Source organism: Antechinus flavipes, chromosome 5 (assembly GCF_016432865.1).
Source record: "Antechinus flavipes isolate AdamAnt ecotype Samford, QLD, Australia chromosome 5, AdamAnt_v2, whole genome shotgun sequence".
In the NCBI taxonomy this organism is placed as follows: domain Eukaryota; kingdom Metazoa; phylum Chordata; class Mammalia; order Dasyuromorphia; family Dasyuridae; genus Antechinus; species Antechinus flavipes.
Window position 1 is genome coordinate 289,319,149 of NC_067402.1, and position 18,680 is coordinate 289,337,828.

Below are 18,680 nucleotides of genomic sequence, written 5' to 3' on the forward strand. Positions count from 1 at the left end.
TCACTGGGATCCTCTGACCTCCTGCCCCCCAATCCGTTTGGGCAAAGGTAAACAGCATCGTTTCGTTCACCACCGAGGGAAAGAGTTGGGACCAGAAGCCGGGACTTTCTTGCACAATTCTCGAGGCACCAATTCACTTCACTAGCAGGGGGTTCCTCTGCACCACACCTCCTCCCAGGTATGCTCCACGTGGTCCCCCCCTTCTTCTCCCCTTCCCATTTTTCTCTACCCACTCCCTTTCCTTCCCTTAGATGGTCTCCATGGGGTTAAAGGCAGCATGGAACCTGCCTGGATGGACCCGCATCCCCACCCAGTGGCCACAGCAAAGACTGCAGCCTATCCCTGATCTGAAACGCCCTCTGGGGTAGGGTAGGATGCATGTGTGCGCCCATGTATGTACATGTACATACACACTCTCTCCTTGGTTTTTTACATCACCAGCATGCCTGAGAGCTATCCCAAAGAACGAGGAAACTTTTTTTTTTTAAAAGAAATAAATCAGGAAACCCAGTGACCATCCTGAAAAGGGGAAGGCCCACCTGATGTCCTGCAAGGGGTCCCGAGCCCTGGGGAGAAGCTGGCTGAACCGGCACCTCAACGCCTCTCTGGGATAGTGGGAACTGTTCCCTTCGCCTGTCACATTTCTTCCCCGTTCCCCGGCTGTTATCCTTGAGCTCCTGTGCTCCTGGGTCCGACTTCCCCGCTTCTCGGTTGGCAAAGTCCCCATTCCTTTGCCAGTTTATATGGTCGAGGGACACCTTTGTTCCCCGTCCTTTGCTGCTCTATTTTTCTGTGCAAGGGACTCGCTCCCTGTCCGTGGAAGGGATGGGTGGTAGGGTGGAATCTCTAGGGCAACAGGCCGTTCATTCGCATAATTCCAAAGCGGCCACCTGGCTTCGCCCTCGTAGCAGCAAGGCCCAGATTAAAGTGCCCACCTGCCCACAGCCTCTTTTAAGTTCCATCTTCCGTCATCCTGGATAATTTGCCAGATTCTGCATGACCTATCTCTTCCTATCAGTGATCTGGTGCTTTCTTTCATGTGATTAGAGATTGAGAGAGATTTGCAAAGCAACCATTAGCACCATCTGGCACACAGTAGGTGCTCTCTAAATGCAGGGGAGGGGGACCGCAATCTAAAATGGAACCGAAGTGGGATCAGAAGCATGGCCCCCTACCCCGAGGCAAGCCGGCACTTGGGGAGCTAAGCTAAGGCAGGCGAGTGGTACCTTGGGCACCTTAAATGGAAATTGCTGGCCCAGCAAGGTGCCCGCTCCCCCTTTCCCCCAGTAGAAACAGGCAAACAGGACACACGTGGTGAGTGGGTGGTGGACCCAAGTTTATTGCATTATAGAAACAGATCAGCTAGCAAACACCTCCATCCCAGATACAGTTACTCACTTGGCTTACTTGAGGGGAAAAGGGATATGGCAGAGTACAGGCTTCGTTTCAGGAAGGGAGAGGTGCCCGGCCCAAGGGCTTGCCCCCTTCCTGAGGCCTGGGGGCCCTCGTGGGCCCCTAGGCAAGTCCCAGAGGGCACAGTCCTGAGGAGTCTGGAGTCAATAGAGACATTTGTCTGGGGGGAGGGGAGGCCAAGAGCGCTGACCCAGTGCCTGAGCTTTGAGAAGTCAACGATCACTTAGTTATCCACGAAGGTGCATGAAATTAAGCTGCCACTCGGACAGAGGATGAGACACGTACGTTTGGCCACGGACAATGCAGGGGTTTGTTTTGTGCAACAATGCTTAACTGTTAAAGGGGCTTTTTTTCTCTCTTTCAGGGGAGGGGGATGAGAGGGAAGATCAGAAATGCTCGATTGGAAAAAAATAATTTTCAAGCCAACCTCCACCCTCACCTTCCTAACAGAGGGCTTCTTCTGCATGAGGCAGTTGTGTCTGCGCTAGCTCCCTAGCTACTAATTTGCTTTTCTTGCCCATTCCCGAGTGCTCCCTCAGCCCACCAGGGGATGACCGTGACTTGGACCCAGCCCAGGATGATTGTTCCCCCCCCCCCCCCCACCCCAGTCTCCCTCCCTACGGAGAGCCGAGACTTGTTCAGTGCTTCCAAGCACTGGGAATGTTACGTTCCTGCCTCTGGATGGAACAAAAGAGGTGGAGAGCGGCCCGGAGAACAAAAGCAGCCTAGTGGGGAGGCCTGATCCCATGACTGCTGAGCTGCTGCAGCAGCTCCAGAGGCTGGCTCTGCTGCCACCCAGGCTGGCAGGGAAAAAGCCAGGGCCAGGCCCAGGATGTGCTGCTGCTCCTGCCTTGCCCCCTCCCCCAACCCCCTCCAGTATCAGGCCCATGGGTGAGAACGGGGCTGTTCTTGCTCAATCGACACATCCTGGGATCTCAGCCTGGCTGTCCCCAGCCACTGTTGGTCACATACAGAACGCCTGAGGCAGGCCAGAATCTTTTTTGCTTCCTCTCAATGAGCTACGGAGAATATGAATCATTTGGGCTGGTGGGGGCCATGAGGGGAGTGGAGGCAGAGATCAGGGGCTTAAAGTTCTGGGCTGTAGCGTGGTCAGAGGGGAGCTGGGGCTTGTATTTACAGCCTGTGAGGCTCAGAAGGGGGGAAGAGCAAAGCCTCCCGGAGAACAGGACCATCTGCCAGGCAGTCAAAAGGTGGCTCTGCTATTCCTGCAGCCAAGTTCTGATGGGGAAAAACCTCCCCAGTGGGTCTGCAAAATGCTCCTGGGGCAGTGGGAGCATCATCTCAGACACACCGTGCTAACCTCCCTCGCCACCTAGATCCTGCGCCATCTCTCCTTTGGACGCCTGGAGCCGGGGAGCACTCTCCCTTCTGCTGCCCAGGTATGGCTACTGGGGGTGGTAGTCAAGGCTGTATTCATCAAGGAACCACGGTTTGCACTCCCGACAGCCTTGGCCCACGCTAAGCACAAAGCCGGCAGGGGTCTACCGAAGGGCGATGAGCTGAGGCAAGGGTCTCCTTCCTTCCTTCCTGAGTTTGCTATGTAGTCAGCCTTGACTCCTGCTCCTGTGGCCACACCCCACCACTCACCTGCCTCCCCCCACAAGGAGCCCCCCGGGCCTGGGGCTCTAGCTGGGCAATCTCTCCCTGGGCCTGGAGGCCCGGTCTGCCCCAAAGGGCCCCCGCCTTCTTCTGGTTCCGCAGCCTCCCCCTTCTGCGGAATGGGGGACGCTTAGCATACAGCGTCAAAAGTGAACTCACAGACAAGACAGCCTTAATAAATTAGTATAATACTGTTAGAAGGGATGGCATTGGTTCTGGTTTTTAGCAGCATTGTCCTACATGCAGCCCGATGATCTCCTTCCCTGGGAAATTTAAAAAGCCGTCCCCTGGTTGTTAGCTCTGATGTAAAATTATAAAATAGAAATCTGGTAGGGTTTGTTTTTTTAAAAAGGAAAAGCCCTGGAGAGTCGACGACGGCGAGGCACTCCCTCCTAGGCCCGTTAGCTCTGGCTGTTGGGTCTGCCAAAGGTGTTCCCACCAGGGGGCTGGATCTGGATGGAGTCCAGGAGGGGCCGCAGGGCCTGTCCGAAGGGCCTGCGGAGAAGACAAGAGAGGAGGGAAGACTTCGGCCACCGTGTGCTCTCCTCCAGCACCGGGGCACAGACAGCTCCCTTGCCCCAGGAAGGAGCACTCGGTAACCCCGACCTTTCCTCCCTGTCCCCTCCCAGGAGCTCCCGGGGCTGCCTGGATCAGGCTGAGGGACCACCCCAGCTAGAAATCCTCCTCCGAGGAGGCCCTCAGGCCACGTGGCAGGGGACCTCACTTGAGCCACTTCCTTGAAGGCCTACTCTGCTCTCTGAAAGAACCTGGTTCAAGGAACCCATCAGCGTCCCTCTGACAAGACAGAAATCAGGAGCCTTTCAGAGCTTGCTCTAAGACGCAAGCGCACCCCAAGAACCCGTTCACGCTCTTCAAACTCTCCGAGGACAAGTGTTGCTTCTGAAAATTCGGCTCATGTGCTCAGAGAGGGCCCTCTGAAGAGTAAACCAGGCAGGGCCAGAGGCAGAGCCCAACCCCCATACCAACACACCCCAGCAGAGAACCTGGCACAGCACCATCTTCCTCAAGTCTGCCCGGTACCCAAATCCTGCCCAACAGGACCTCTTGGGCCTCTCCTGGCACCAGAAGATAGGGGTGAGCCCTGGGAAGGAAGAAGCACCCACATCAACCCTACCGGGGCTGCCCTAGGCCCAACTGGCAGCTGGGGCTCTACCTGACCTGCCCCCAGGTCACCCAAGGGAGCCAACAGACAAACGGAGGTGGGCTTTGGGTCGAGTCGGCACTAATGAGCCAGCAGACATTCTGACGTGGGGAGGGTCCCAGAGGCCATGAGCAGACGGCACTGGGCCCCATCCTGCAAGTGCTCATACTCTAGGTCCTCTGTTCTTGTCTGTCTGACATCTGTTCCCAACCACTGTCCTTGCTGGGCTGCGACACCCCCGAGGGAGCCGGTACCTCCTCCAAGAGACAGGTTTTGGGCATGTGAGTGATCACTGTCTCCTGGGAACGAGCAGCTTCTCTGTCTGATCAAGGGCCCCAGGTTAGCCCCGAGCTTCTGTCCTTTATCCTACAATCTCTGGCCTAGAGTGATAGTGCTGAGGACAAGGACTCTGGATTCAGCCCAGAGACCCGGACCTGAATCCTCAAGGCCTCTGCTGTTTATTACCAGCAATCCTGATCAACTCGGCCCTCAGGTACCCTTACCTGTACAATGGAGACAATCCAAGCCCTCCCCAACTCACCAGAGCACTAGGGCAAGCATCAGCGGGGGATAACAAAAGGGAGCTTGGTGGGTGCCAGAGAAGTGCGGACAAGGACGTCCTACCCTGCGAGTCTCTGGACGTCCTCCCAATCACCCCCTACCCTGATCCAGAAAGCAGCTGCCAGAATCCTGGCCCACTGAGGCAGCACGTGTGGCTGAAGGCCCCCGAGGCTCCCTCTCAGGCCAAGGAGCCAGGCGCCCCAGCCACATCCTCCTAGTGCCAGTCCTTTTCTGATTGCGTAGACACACCCCTGCTTCGGATGGGCAGAGGCCCAGTGAGGATAGCGCCAGGCTTCTGCAGAGCTGCCCACTGACGCCCAGCAGGCACCCCCTGGGCTTGCAGTCACTGCTCTCTGCCCTCACCCTATCCGCATAGGGCTGAAGTGAGCCCTGTGGCACGTGCCGGCCGCTGCCAGGCCCCCCAACGAGAGGCAGGGACGGGGGCAGTACTCACGTGGAGAGGACTTCAGACGGAAGGTCCGTGATGTAAGAGGGAATCTTCTTTCCAGTCAGAAATTGGGCCACTTCATTGCTGAATGTGTTACAGTTGTGTTCAAAGAGATTGTAGGCCTCGCCTCTGTCCGTGGAAAGGGGGAGACAAGCCGTGAGCACCCCAAAATGGAACACTGGCTACAAGTCGGCAAGGGCAGGCTTCTCCCAGTCTCCTGGGAAAGGCCCCAGCTCCAGCCCATGTGGAGCTCAGCCCCCTTCTCCGTAATACAGGAAAAAGCCGTCTGCAGGCCCTCTTTATTTCACAAGTCTATGGGGATCAAAGGAGAAAGCCCAGGGAAATAGTGCTTAGCTAATTAGACTTGGGGCCCAGCCTGGCTTTACCCCTCACTACCTGCTTGAGTAAAACAAGCAGGTTGGACCTGACCAGCACTTTCCAAACCACGAATCATAGAACCTCAGAGCTCCAAGAAACGGGGATCAGGATTTTGTGAGAACAATTCCATGTGGAATACAACCTATTCCCAGGCTTCCCTTCCTACTGGGATAATCTGAAAACAGGTTCTGAAGGGTTTTCCCAGATCCGCTTACTCCCTGCCCTCTCCCTTCTCCTGGCCCATGACCAGCATTGATTGAAGCCCCCAAATCTTTTGTGGCTGAGAGAATCTGGGAAGCCACAATGCGAGGGTGTGGCAGGTGGGACACCCCTGGTCCAAGTTAGCCAGCTTGGGCTGTAAAAGCCCCCTGAATCACCATCTCTGCCACGCCCCCTCTTCGCCCTGACCCAGACTCGCCTCCAGGGCCTGGGGTGCCTGTGACTTACCGGAACAGGGACTCCCCCAGGGAGGACAGGTATTCCAGGAAGATTTCTTCGGTAACTTCAGTGCTTCCTACTTCTACTACTGAGTCAGGGGGCCCAAGCAGTGTCCCTCCCTGCAAGGACAAGTCAACAGGCAAGTCATTAGGCTCATCACTAACCTCTGGGAATTTCCCTAGAACTTCTGAAAAGGGAGGACCACAAGATATTCTATTCCAAAGCTGGAGGGACTATTGAGGTCACTGAGTCCAGGTCACTCCTTATATAGATGGGAAGGGATATGTGAGATAAAAAGGAGCAGAGTCATAATTGAAGCTCAGAAACACAAAGCCCCGTTTTAGCCTTCCAATTCTCTCAAACAGGTCATGCTGGCAGACCCTAACAGTTGTCCAGTTAAGTGAGGCTGAGTAGACCGAGGGGCTCCAAGCACTTTGCAGGGCCCATTTCCTGGCGTCTGCCTCTTCTCATGTTAGCAGAGAGGCTGCCTTGTTCTTTCTTTATATTAAAAAAAAATTTTTTTTTTACTGCACATACTTAGAACTTAAGTTTATATTAAACAACCCAAAGCCTGTCCCATTCTGAACTCACTTCAGGTCTCCTCTGGGAAAGTTTCCAAATGTTTCATATGTCATAATCTTTTTTTTTACATGATTATTTCTACTGCCTCAAGAAGTTCTCCCTCTTAACAAATCAATAGTGCAAACCAACAGAGTGGCCCCGTCTGAAAGTGCACACCACCTGTGCCTCCAGTCCAGCAATTGCTGCCAAGGACTGACAGGTGGACTTCTAAAACTGGGACTGCTCACTGCCCTGGCCAGAGTTCTTAAGTAGACCAAAGTGTTTTCATTACATTACTGTAGTCGCTGGGAAAATCAGTATGGTTCTGCTTACTCAAATGGGCCTCCATCTGCACATTTCCCCCAATCCATCAGTCATCATTGTTTACAGCATAAAAAACACAACTTTGTCCAATCACTCCCTAACTGAAGGAACCCCGCTGTGTTTCCAGTTTTGGGGTGCATCAAAGCAAATATAAACTCTGGTGCCTCTACTCCTCGGTCCCTGGCCTTGCCAAGGGTATATGCCTTCTACTGAAATCATCACGCACACCCAGCAGCAGGACTTTTGGGTCCAGTAGTTCCCAATTGCTTTTTAAGATGAGTGGCCCTTTTATAACAGTCCTATCCTCATGCATTAAGGCACCTGTCCTTCCTCCTGAAGCCCTTTCACATTGGCTTCTTCAAAAAATTAATGGTTGTGAACAGAACTGAGGGTTGTGCCGCTATTCATAGTGTGACTCATAGCAGGTACTTGCTGGTGACTTTATTCTTATTATTTCCCCTGGTTGTTGATAGCTTGCATTTCCATCAGAGAATGATTCTTGTTCTTACCCATGTGTATCAATTTCCTCTACCTATTTTCCTTGGACTTTCTACATCTTAGATATAAAAACTTTAGCAGAATAATGTACTTCAAAAACTTTTTGTTTCACTTCTAGCTGCATGGATCATGCTTATGCAAAAGCTTTTAAGTTTTAATATAATCAAAATCATTCACCTGAACTTGTGGTCATCGCTATATCTTGCTTAAATTACAGGTTTTTTCCCTGGCCACAGCTGTGAAAAAAAAAAAAGTCTTTCCTTTTCCTATAATCTCTCTATTAACTATATCCACTTAGAGCTTACAATAGTATATATTGTGATGGTTTTAAACCTCATTTCCACTAGACTTGTTTTCTAATGCAGGCTGCTTCTCCATTTTCATGGTAGGTGTGGTCCTTGACTCTCTGAATCAGAAACAGAAGGTCCAGGGCACCAGAAGGAGCTTCATTTAACAATCCATTTTTCTATAGCCATACCCCTGAAAAAATATGCCATTTCTCCTTTCGGAAATTCAAGAGGCAAAAAGTATGGCCACTATCTTTTGTGGACAATCAAGTTATTATCCTTATTATAGTTATCTTTTATTTGAAAGGTTGGGTCAATCAATGACTGGTTTGAAGTGTTGAGTGTCCCCTCAAGTAGTATATGATCACACCTCAGGCAGGAGGATCCCTTGATTACTCCAGAGTGTCAAAAGAAGAAACAATCAAGAGTGATCACGCAACAAAAGAAAGGACCCCAATGGATCCAATCTTATTGATGAGACTCCCTATCTCCACCAGGACAGACAACAGCTCAGATCCACCTTTGAGCTCCAGATGATTTTGGTCCATATCTCTTTATAAATCCTCTAGAGAAGATCTACCCAATAACTGGCCCACACTTTAGCAGACTGGCAAGCATACCCCTAAGCAATGGTATAAGATAGTATGTAAGAAAGTCTCAGAAATGTAGTTTTAAAGCAGTTCCATGGCATTCAGTAGGAATCTGTTGAGTAACCCAATCCATTCTCCTTTAGGAATCACACTGGGATCAGAGGCAGCAAGGGAAAGGGTCCCAGAGAGGAGGCACTTACAGGGGGACAGCTGGAAATGCCTCCACTGCCGAAGAAGAATTCATCCTTGTGAACAACTATGGAGGTGTGCCTGCCGTGGAGAGGGAAGAAACGGTAAGTGGGACACTCAAATTCACAGATAAACACATAGGTTTTAATGAGGCTACACCTACACCCGGATAGAAACAATTCTGTTAAGATTCACAGAAGGTGGCACCTCTGGTTTGCCTTATTGGCAGGGGAAAATCAGGGGAGGAGATTGTTCCTCAAAGTCATTTCCAGACCATTTTCTGGAATGGAAGCCTGCAAAGTACAGTTAACCAAACCAAACCAAATCAGCAACCCAAGCCTACCTCCACCTCAAAGTGACAGGTACGGCCGGATGGGGAGAATGGAATTAGGAGGCCAACTTGTGAAGCCTTTCAATGAGATGCTTGGGCTTCCCCCAAGGCCTTTCAAGAATATGGCTCTGCATGATACGTGGATCCTAAAGGCCTTTGCAACTTCTTTCCCAGCTACCCTGGGTCAGTTTTGAAAAAGGAGGGCCAAACGATGCTGAATATGGACCAATTCCATGGAAAAGTGCCCACACACTGATACTAAGTTCTTGGCTGAATAATAATGGTCATTCTGAGATTTAACCCGAGGGTAAGCTCGTTTCCCTGGGGTGCTCAGTTTAAGGCATACTAGAGAGGGACGTTATGCTGCAAGAGCATGAGGTATAAAACAGAAATAGGAGGTTGCAAGGCTAAACGCTTTGTAGGCTTGGCCATAATGGGACCTGATTCCTCTCCGCCCCTCCAAACTCAATTCACAGAACATCTGGGCTGGATGTTACCATAAAGATGAAAGAACTGGAGCTAGGAGAGGGCACAAAGCTAGCAAAGACCAAAAGCACAACCAGAATCCAGGATTCCTGATTCCAGGCCAAGGTCTTTCATTATACCATGCTGCTTCTTGGAATGGAGTCAACACATCTTCAAAGCTTAAAATAAACGGAAAGTGGATCTACGTGTCAAGTTAGAAACTACAAATTGTTTGGGGACTGCAGCAGATTCCATGGCATGGTGACACTTGCCTGTTCCATAAACCAATAATCCAATCAAGATTGAAAAGCTCAACAACTTACCAGATGCCTTCCAGCTGTTTCCCTGTGGAAAAAAAGAAAACATTAAATATAATGGGCTATGTGAATTTACTAATAACTACCAACAAAAACAAATAATCCAAATGAAAAAAAATAAGAATTAAAATCCATTATAATAAAGTCCTAGTAAGACAATCACTAGATCAAAAAATATGACCAGTTTTATTAACTCTTCATGGATACTGTTAATATGGCTCTCCTGTTCAGAGTTCTGACAACATACGAGAGGATTTACTCCTCCCTTCCATTCCCAGCCATTAAACCTTGCCCCGTGGTTGCTATGTGCTAAGAGCGTCTGCTAGAACTCAGAGTTTTTAACACAATTCTAAGATAGCCCAGATAACATATTCACTAGGCTATATTCCAGATCTATAAAAAGGTTTAAAATTCTTGGCCCATAATGTGGAATTTCAGTTCAAACAATGGAGATGGGGGTGAAGGTGAGAGGGAGGTAGAGTGGAAAGTGATTATAAGCCACAATAAAGAACTGCTAAATAGAATCCTAAATAAACATACTGACACGGATGTACCCCAACACTAAATAAGGATGTTCTACCCTGTGCCTTGGCTCATCTCTGCAAAATCTCTAGCCACACTTATTGTACCTACTTCCATGGAAAAAGGGAAATCTGCTTCCTTTCAGCCAAGACCTAAGAGGCTTCTAGAAAATGGTAGAGAACCTGTGAAAACCTCTCATTCACATGGAACTAATGACACTTGCCTTCCAAAGTGAATTGTAAAATCAAAGATGGAAACCCTTGTTCCTTTTTTAAGGTCTTTACTGATCTGTTTTTCTTCTTTAGAAAGAAAATGAATTAAAAAAATTATTCTTCTCTCAGTGACTTCATCTACTGATAAATTATTATACATTTTAGATACTTCTGGGAAAAGGACTAAACGTCCTTGCCAAAGTAATAACAAGATGAATGCTGAATTTAGGACTTAGTAGAAAGGGAAAACAAAATAAATTTCAACAATTTAGCTAAAGGGGCTCTCACATTTCATCCTTGTGCTGCTAAAACCAGATATATAAGGCCATGTTTAATTGAACTGCCCAAAGTTATTAAGGGCTTGCCCTGAAGATAAAGAGTCCTGAGCTGACTGCCAGAAACCCAAAGATGAGGCCAGAATGGTGCCCACCTCCTTCATTCTACCAAGAAATATGGTACATACAAAGATGGAGGTAGCGATCCCAAGATCATTTTAGGAAGGAGTGGTGCCTAGGAGGACTGGTGCATCAGAGAAGGCTGATCTGGGAAGAGAGAGAATCTGACAGCTGAGCAGGGGTCCCAGGTAAGGACTATGGCTTGTGGGAAGGCACCAAGTGGGAGAGATGGCCCATCTCTGAACAACAGGACCATGGACCGTCGGGTGGGTGTCAGGGAGTAACGTGGACTAATAAAGCTGAAAAGAAAGGCAAGAGGCAGGCTGCACAAGGCTTTATATGATGAGGTAAAGAAGAGTCTGAATTTTGAAGCAGGAGGTTTTATAACGGAAATGATATTTAGTCAGTCACACCTGCCCTTTAGGAAGATAAATTTAGAAACTAGGAGAGAGGGGGAGGGAGATGAAGAAGGGAGATGGAAAGTGAGAAGGACCAACCAGGGAAAGGCCCGATCTGAGGTGGTAGTGCTTTGTGCCTGAGGCAGAGGGCAATGGGAGGGGGTGATATAAACCTTCACTGAAGTTGGTAATTGTTTGGTTTATAGTGGGCAAGGGGGGAAGTGAAGAATGACTCACAACCAGAAATGTGGCTGGCACCCTCTAGAGGAAAAGGGAAGTTTTGACCCAGGATAGCAGAAAGGCAACTGAGATGTAGAAAAGAATTTTATCTTTCCTTATTCCAAAGGCAGATCTGGAAGATGATCTCCAGCTACCTCAGACTTAAGGTCTTTACTGTCTGTGACCTATGGGTCACAAAAGAAAAGAAGCAGCTTCCTGGATGACCCAGGAGGGTAGGGGAGCATATATGAAATGTCCAGACTGGATCAGGCAGCAGGTGGTTGCTATTTGCTAGTTTCCAGGTCTGTCTTTCTCCCTTGAGGCCACTTATTTAAGTTACTTCTGCCTCTTTTCCTCCCAACCATGCGATATCTACTTTCCAAAGACTAACCACAGTATTCTTCCTGCCATGTGGAAAGTCACAACTGCCAAGGACAGCACCAGTGAAAAATGGACAAGAGCAACTAAGTGTTATCTCAGAAAACTGTCAGATGCAGAGGGGTGGAAAATGAGTTTATGAAAAAGCTTATCGAGAGATCCAACTGAGCCAGACTAGCCTGAGGACAGTTAAGAAAACAGGAAGGAAGAAAACGATGAAAATGAGAAAAGACTTAGAAAAGCTTTTCGATGCATGACAGCAGAGCTTCTCATATGGACTCAGCCCCTGTATAAAAAATAAAAATGAAAACATTAAAAAAAAAAAAAAAAACCAAGATGGAGACAGCCGCTCAACTGGGCCAACTGGGCCCATTCCGGTCATGCTGGAGGTGATGCAATGAAAAGCACTGAATTCCCAGGGAGTTTCAAAGAGCAGGTTTGTGAGAACAGTGGCCAAAGGGTTCACGTTGTAGCATCACAGATGACAGAGTGGTGGGTACTTGCTACCTGGGTGATCTTGGTCAAATCATTTAACAACTTTCTGCCTCAGTTTCCTCATCCATGAAATGAACAATAATTGCATCTGCCTCCTAAAGTTGTCATGAGGTCCAAATGAGACATGGATAAAATGCCTTGCTCACATTTAAGCCCTATATAAATGGCAATATACTATTATTAAAAGGGTGACAACCAAGAGGCATGTGGTAGGTTTTGAGGCAGCTTCACCACTGTGGAGCTCCAGGAAGTGGCCATGAGGCTGTGTCATGAGATAAGCCCCATGTGACTGAGTTAGGGATGAAGGAGCCCACAATGCCACAGCAAGAGTGGGTGGGCTGTTATTTGCACCTCGAGAAGGAAGGAGCACCCAGCATTCTGAGGTCCTCGACCCCATATTCCGCAGTGGGGTAATAGCTTTGTTCCTCACATCAGGTAGGGACAACAGGAAGATTAAGGAGACAGGATGGCTTTTATCTAAGGAAGGTCTTTAGAGAAGAGAACAAACCAATAGAAGCAAGTTGTTCTTCAGTGAACTGGCAGAAGCTGCCAGGCCCCTCTGCCTGGTTATCAGACATTACCAGACATTACCAGACATTAGTTTATTCCTTTCTCTTCCCCTAGACACAGTAACAGGTGTTTTCTCTCATCCCCTAGGTTTTCATCTAAAACACAGCTTCCTGTTGGGGAGGGGCTTTGCTCACATCTATTTCCATAATTTGGAAAAGCCCAAGGTACTTAGTCTGGTGCCTGAAACCTGGGGTAAAAGCAGCTTTCCAGAGAGGTCAAGGTCTCTTCAAGGCCTGTGGCCTAATTAGGCCACTGAGGTTCTGTCCTGTCAGCTTCTCCCTGCTGCCCAATCCTGCCAATCATCTGTCTCATTGATATGGGCCAAGGTGGCACAAGGGAGTCTAAGAGAATCTAGGAATGGATCAGGAGTCCAAAAACAACATGCTCAAGCGGCCAAGAATTTTATTTACTCTATGTGTCAAAACGATACATCATTAGTGTCATTTCAAGGAAAAACAAAAACTGCTGTGATAAAAATGACAAAAATCTTTACAGATGTGTACTTCTTTGTCAGTACCACCGCTTGCTTCCCAGTTTTTTCCTGGTCAATCTTTATGAGAAACAGCTGTGGAAGAAGGGCAGGAACAGGGACTCTAAGGACTGACATATGTCGGGAATCCCAGAGTGACCCAGGATGGAGGATTCTGTGGAAGCAAAGGCCTGACTGGTTGGCTGAGTCAGCCAGTTACCTTCTCCCCATTCATTTCCCAATACACTTCATGTTTGCTTTTTGCAATGGAACTTAGAAAAGCAGCAACATTGAAAACCTCTCAATATTCTGTCCCAGGCCAGATGATAGGGACAAGGCCTGTAGGGGGTGAGTGTATGACTTCAACAGTGGGTCCTTGTTTCCTGCTCTGAGCCCACTGGCTAAAGGTGGCTGCGAAATGGGGATAGAGTGAAAGGAATAATTATTCAGCAGGAACAATGAAGCAGATCAACTTTGGGCACAAGACAGTAAGGCATGAAATCAAAATGGCATCTTGGAGCATAACTGAATTCCCATCTCCTAGATTAAGTGATCCTGAACAAGTGATGTGACCTCTCTGAGCTTCAGTTCCCTCATATGTAATGGCCTCTAATGGTCCTCTCCCAGCTTATAAAGGTAAAAGCTTTATGCCACTTACCACTTTAAAAACTCTGAAAGATATAGATTTTTCCAGCAAAGGAATGAATTTTTCTTAATAAATAATCCACCAGTGAGTTCCTTCTCATAGTGCTTGAGGGGATTATATTGTATCAGGATTGTTAGTGTCTGCTAATAATTTTTAATTAGGTTATCCCTTGCAGCAAATCGACCCAGAAATGGAAGTGTGTTAATGTTATCTCCATTTTACAAATGAAGAAATTGCATTACATTACACTTATATATCAGGCTGCTTACTATCTTGGGTGTGGAGGAGAAAGGAGAGAGAGGGAGAAATGAATTTGGAACTCAAAACTTAAAAACAGCAACAACAAAACAACAAAAACCTGAATGTTAAAGATCGTTTTTAAATGTATGGGGGAAAATATTTTAAAAATTACTTTACTGAGATACACATCAAAACAGTTCAGATAACGACTCTAACACAGAATCTGAAAGATGATTATTAAAGCATGAAGAAAAATCCAAACAGGTTTAACTGGATCATTATCTACAAGGCCATGCTGGCCCAGTCTCTTATTGGCACTCCTGCTTTGAGCAAACAATCTTGCATTTTCTTATGAGCCGTCGTATAACTCGTGAATCATGTTTATAAGTGACAAAATGACAAAAGATTACAAACTCCATGAAGGAAGGCTCTCTCCTTGGTATCATTCCCCCCAAATCTACCTGGAGCATAAAAGGATTATTTTTAAAATTCAGCTGAGGCATAAAACATATAGCCTAAGTCCCTATGTCCTTGGATCACAGGAATAATTCTGAGATGGGCTTGCCAAAAAATTCTGAAAGTAAATCCTGTATTGCAGCAGGCATGCATCTTAATTATGGAACAGCTAGCAAAGGTCTAGGAAGGCAAAGTTTCCCTCGTCCTGAGAAGACTGTATTCTCTTTTATGCCCCTTAACACAGAAAAAAGTTACCAGAATTCACAGAGCAGTATTAAGGGGAAGGACCAAAGGGCAATCAGGATAGTTGATTTTGTTTCGCCTGTGGGAAATTATTGAGTGACTTGTCAGGAAGAGGTGATCTCCCAAGAGAAGGGGAAGCTAACAGCATAACAAATGAAGCAAAAGTTAAGGTGATACATAAATGAATAGTGATTTTCTTAGCTGATATGTTCCTATTCACAAATTTCCATTCCCTTTATGATTTTCAGTGGGTAGATGATAGGTTAAGGATATTTTCTTTTTTTATGGGGGACTGATTGCTTGATATGTATTTTATTTCATGGAGGACTTTTATAACCAAAATGAACAATGAGTAAACCAACAAAACAGAAGTCCCATTGAAATAAAGCATCTTGGCTAAAAATAGCAGAGAATGTTAGTTAAAACCAAAAAATGCACACTCAGGTCTGAGTTTCTCTCTTTTATAATAGAGAAGCGGTGATGTTTATATTCTTTGATAAATGTTAAAATTTTGGCAAACTTTCATTACCTTAGATATATGTTAGCAGAAAGCCAAAATTCAGTCTGACCTCAATGAATATGAAATTTATGCTTCAATGACCCCAAAAAACAAAAAAACAAAAAACCCACAAACAACAGGAGGGAGAGCAGTTTTACTACATGCTTTACACCTATTAGGAGTATAAGCACTAATAAACAGCTCTTAAGGAGCATTTCTATAGCCAGTGATGTACTGTGGAGAAGGGATGTCCTCTGAGAAAGTGGCCCCATGAACCTTAAAACTAAAGATATTAATAACATTGTCCAAAGGTTGTACCATGCTGGGAAGGAACAGGCAATAAGATAATGACCTCATTTATTGCAATTCTGATTTTATTCTGTAATGATAAGAGAAAAATCCAGGGAAGAAGCACTAAAATCCTTGGAGGGATGGGGGAGGAAAGGTGGATTGCTTTATGAGGGCAAACTAAAAATATCAGGACAACTCAAAATGGAAGAAAACTGGGAGGAAAATGATAGAAATCTAAAAAATTATGAATGACAAAGGTAATGTTAATGTGAATCCTGAAAGATTTATTTTCAGCTTGAACAATGGAGGCATTCATTTTCATCTCTGAAAAACAATGGCTAACTTCAGAAACACTTTCCAGTTGGCCCAAAGGAATATGGGAGGCCAAACAGCAGAAAAAGTACTGGCTCTAGAACCAGAGGACATGGTTCACTGTCTCAGATGTTCATTATCTGTGACGTTGGGGCGAGCCATCTACTTAGTTTCCCCCTCTGTAAAATGGAGAGGGGTTAAGGGAAGGCGATGTTTAACTAAACAGCTCTGGAGGTCCCTTCCAGCCAAGTCTGGACCACCATGTCCTTGAAAGGAAGACGGAAAAAGGGCAAGGTGGAAGAAGAGCACCCCCATTTATAAAACTAGCCCTTTGTGGGTAGAAGTGCTTTCTCACAATAATCCTGGGAAATGAGTGGTAATGGTTTGTTTTTGTTTTTGCTTTGCCATTTAACAGATGAAAAAACTGAGATTTATCCAGCTAATTAGTAGCAGGAGCAAGGATTTAAAACTAGTCTTCTGCCTTCAAAGAGCACTGGAATGACACAGAGAAGGCAATCGGTCAAATAAAAGGAAGTTGGCACTGCTCCAAAGCATAGGAGATTCACTGCCCAGATAGAAGTTTTTAAATGGCAAAACCATTACTAGGAACCACGGAAGAGAAAGTATCCTGGAAGAGGAGGGGAGGGACAGACACAGACAGTGGTTCAGATCTAAATGAATGAGAACTGGTTCAGATCTAAAATGGCTTTAAAGCCATTGGGGAAAAATTCAAATATGTCTGGTCTTCAGTTCCAAAGGTTACTATCACAACGTTCACAAGGCCTAAGGGAGAAGGAGAGAGACACCCTTAAGAGCCACCCAGAAGAGATGAAGATGTGGGAATCAGAAGAGTTTCTTCATGGGCCCAGATGGAAATCTCCCCAGTCTGAGAAGGAGAAAGTTTTTCAAATTTCCTTTTCCATACATCTAGGAAACCTAACAATTTGCTTTCTCATTATGAACGGGCAAACCACATGGCTCCGATCCAAGAATTTTGTTTATTTTTTGTAACCAGACTGTAATCGTAAGTGACTAGGGACTAGGCTCCTTCCTCCATGACGCTTTTAACTCTCAATGAAGTGACTGTCATACTTCCTGTATTTTTCTTTAGCAGTCAAAATTTTGTTCAACTCAAGTTAAAACTGGCAAAGTGTTAAGAACACGTCTATATGAACAGCTTTTCAGCCCCGACTTTTGGGCCCTAGCACAATGAAAAGCAAAAAATTCATGTGGGATGCTAGTGTGAGGGAGAGTGACCTAGGAAGCAGACCCAACTGTAAAGGGATCTGTCTCTGGTGTTTCCTTAAGGATGGCTTGAAATAAATGGAATTAGAAATTGTTTTATTCCACAGAATTCTGATGAATGCCATCACATCACATTAGGTCTTGTCCATATTGAATGTATATTTTTCTTTTTAGAAACCAGGTCATTTGTTAATGCATTTCCCAATCCCTTCCAAACTAATCTAATTTCTCCCCTAATTTGGCAGCAACGTCCCCCCTCCAGATGAGAAAAGTCTATCTCTGATCACAAGTCACTTCCTCTCTTCCAAAACCTCGAGGTCTTCTCCAGCAAGCCCAGCCCCAAGCCCCCACTCCTCTTCCCGACTTGCCTGAAACTCAGCTCTTGACGGGTCATAAGCAGTGCAACCGCCCCTTGTTCTCTCCCCTTGCTCCCGTCCAACCCAGACTCAGAGCTCTTTCGGCAGGTCAAAGGCGGTACATCATCCCTGTCCCCCATCCCGGACCCAGGCTTTTCTCGGCGGATCAAAGGCGGTGCATCCTTCCTTCCCCCCCTCCCTCAGACTTTTCTCGGCGGGTCAGAGACAGTGCACCCTCCCAGGCCCCCCGCCCCAGGCTCAGAGATCTCTCGGCGGGTCACAAGCATCCTCTGGCACCCTCCACCCGGGACCCAGATCTTTCTTGGCGGCTTATAGGCGGTTTATCCTCTCGTGCCTCCCATGCCCCCCCACCCTGGGCTCGGAGTTCTCTCGATGCCGTGTCCGGTCCAGTTTGTAAATGTTGCAGTTTGCTGATTGGTCACCTCGCGGAGCCCGCATCCCGAAGTGTGTGAGAGCAGCGCTGGGGGAGGGGAGCAGAGAGCCCCGGGGAGCTGCCCCTCCCCCTCTCCAGCCCACGGGGGAGGAGCAACCCCTGCCCAGGACCCCAGGATCCTCCCCTCCTCCCCACACTTCTCCTCAATTTACGACGACGAAAACTGAGGCCCGCGCAGAGCGGCAGTGACAAACCCAAGGTCACCAAAGCAAGGAGCTGGCACCGCCTCCCCAAAGTCTGGGCCTCCCGGGGCGGGGGCCGCAGGGCACCCAAGCCTTGGGTCGTCGCCTCCCCTGCCTCTCCCTCCCCGGCAGCGGCCTCGGTCTCTGCTCGCCCGGACAGCCAGCAGGCACTTAATAAATGCAGATATGGGGGCGCTCACCCAGCATGATGGGGCTCAGGCGCCGGGCCAGGCCCTTGGACAGGTCGTACACGTACAGCTTCACCGGGTACAGGTTCGTCGGCTCCATCGACGCCGGCTGCGACCCCAAGGGTAGCGGCGGCGAGTGCGGCGGCGGCGGCGTCGTCTTCTCCGTTTTCGTGCCGCACCGACCGGGGCGGTGGGCAGAGGCCCTGCGGCGTCGGGGGCTGGGAGACTCGGGCCGGCGCTGCGCTGCGCGGGCTGCTCAGCCGCACGGGGCCGCACGCGCCCCGGCAACGCCGACTGTGAGGTGACAGAGGGCCGAGGGGCGGGATGC

At 47.9% G+C, this 18,680-nt stretch overlaps 1 protein-coding gene across 1 annotated transcript; it reads right to left on the minus strand.

Annotated features, from left to right (window-relative positions):
- Positions 1-1,315: 1,315 nt before the first annotated feature.
- DESI1 (desumoylating isopeptidase 1) lies at positions 1,316-18,664 on the minus strand. The gene is made up of 6 exons (XM_051962206.1): positions 18,365-18,664; positions 9,589-9,610; positions 8,481-8,550; positions 6,030-6,139; positions 5,211-5,333; positions 1,316-3,528 (listed from the first exon to the last, which is right to left on the minus strand). Exons 1-6 carry the CDS (start codon positions 18,450-18,452, stop codon positions 3,435-3,437), a joined length of 507 nt encoding a protein of 168 aa, XP_051818166.1. The 5' UTR covers positions 18,453-18,664; the 3' UTR covers positions 1,316-3,434.
- Positions 18,665-18,680: the final 16 nt, after the last annotated feature.

Excerpts from the sequence above, each read along its gene's own strand:
- DESI1 (XM_051962206.1), bottom strand. The coding sequence starts at position 18,452 with ATGGAGCCGACGAACCTGTACCCGGTGAAGCTGTACGTGTACGACCTG. Across the intron at positions 9,611-18,364 it reads CCTGAGCCCCATCATGCTGG|GGAAACAGCTGGAAGGCATC; the intron begins GTGAGCGCCCCC and ends TTTTTTCCACAG. Across the intron at positions 3,529-5,210 it reads CCGTCTGAAGTCCTCTCCAC|GCCCTTCGGACAGGCCCTGC; the intron begins GTGAGTACTGCC and ends TCTTCTCCGCAG.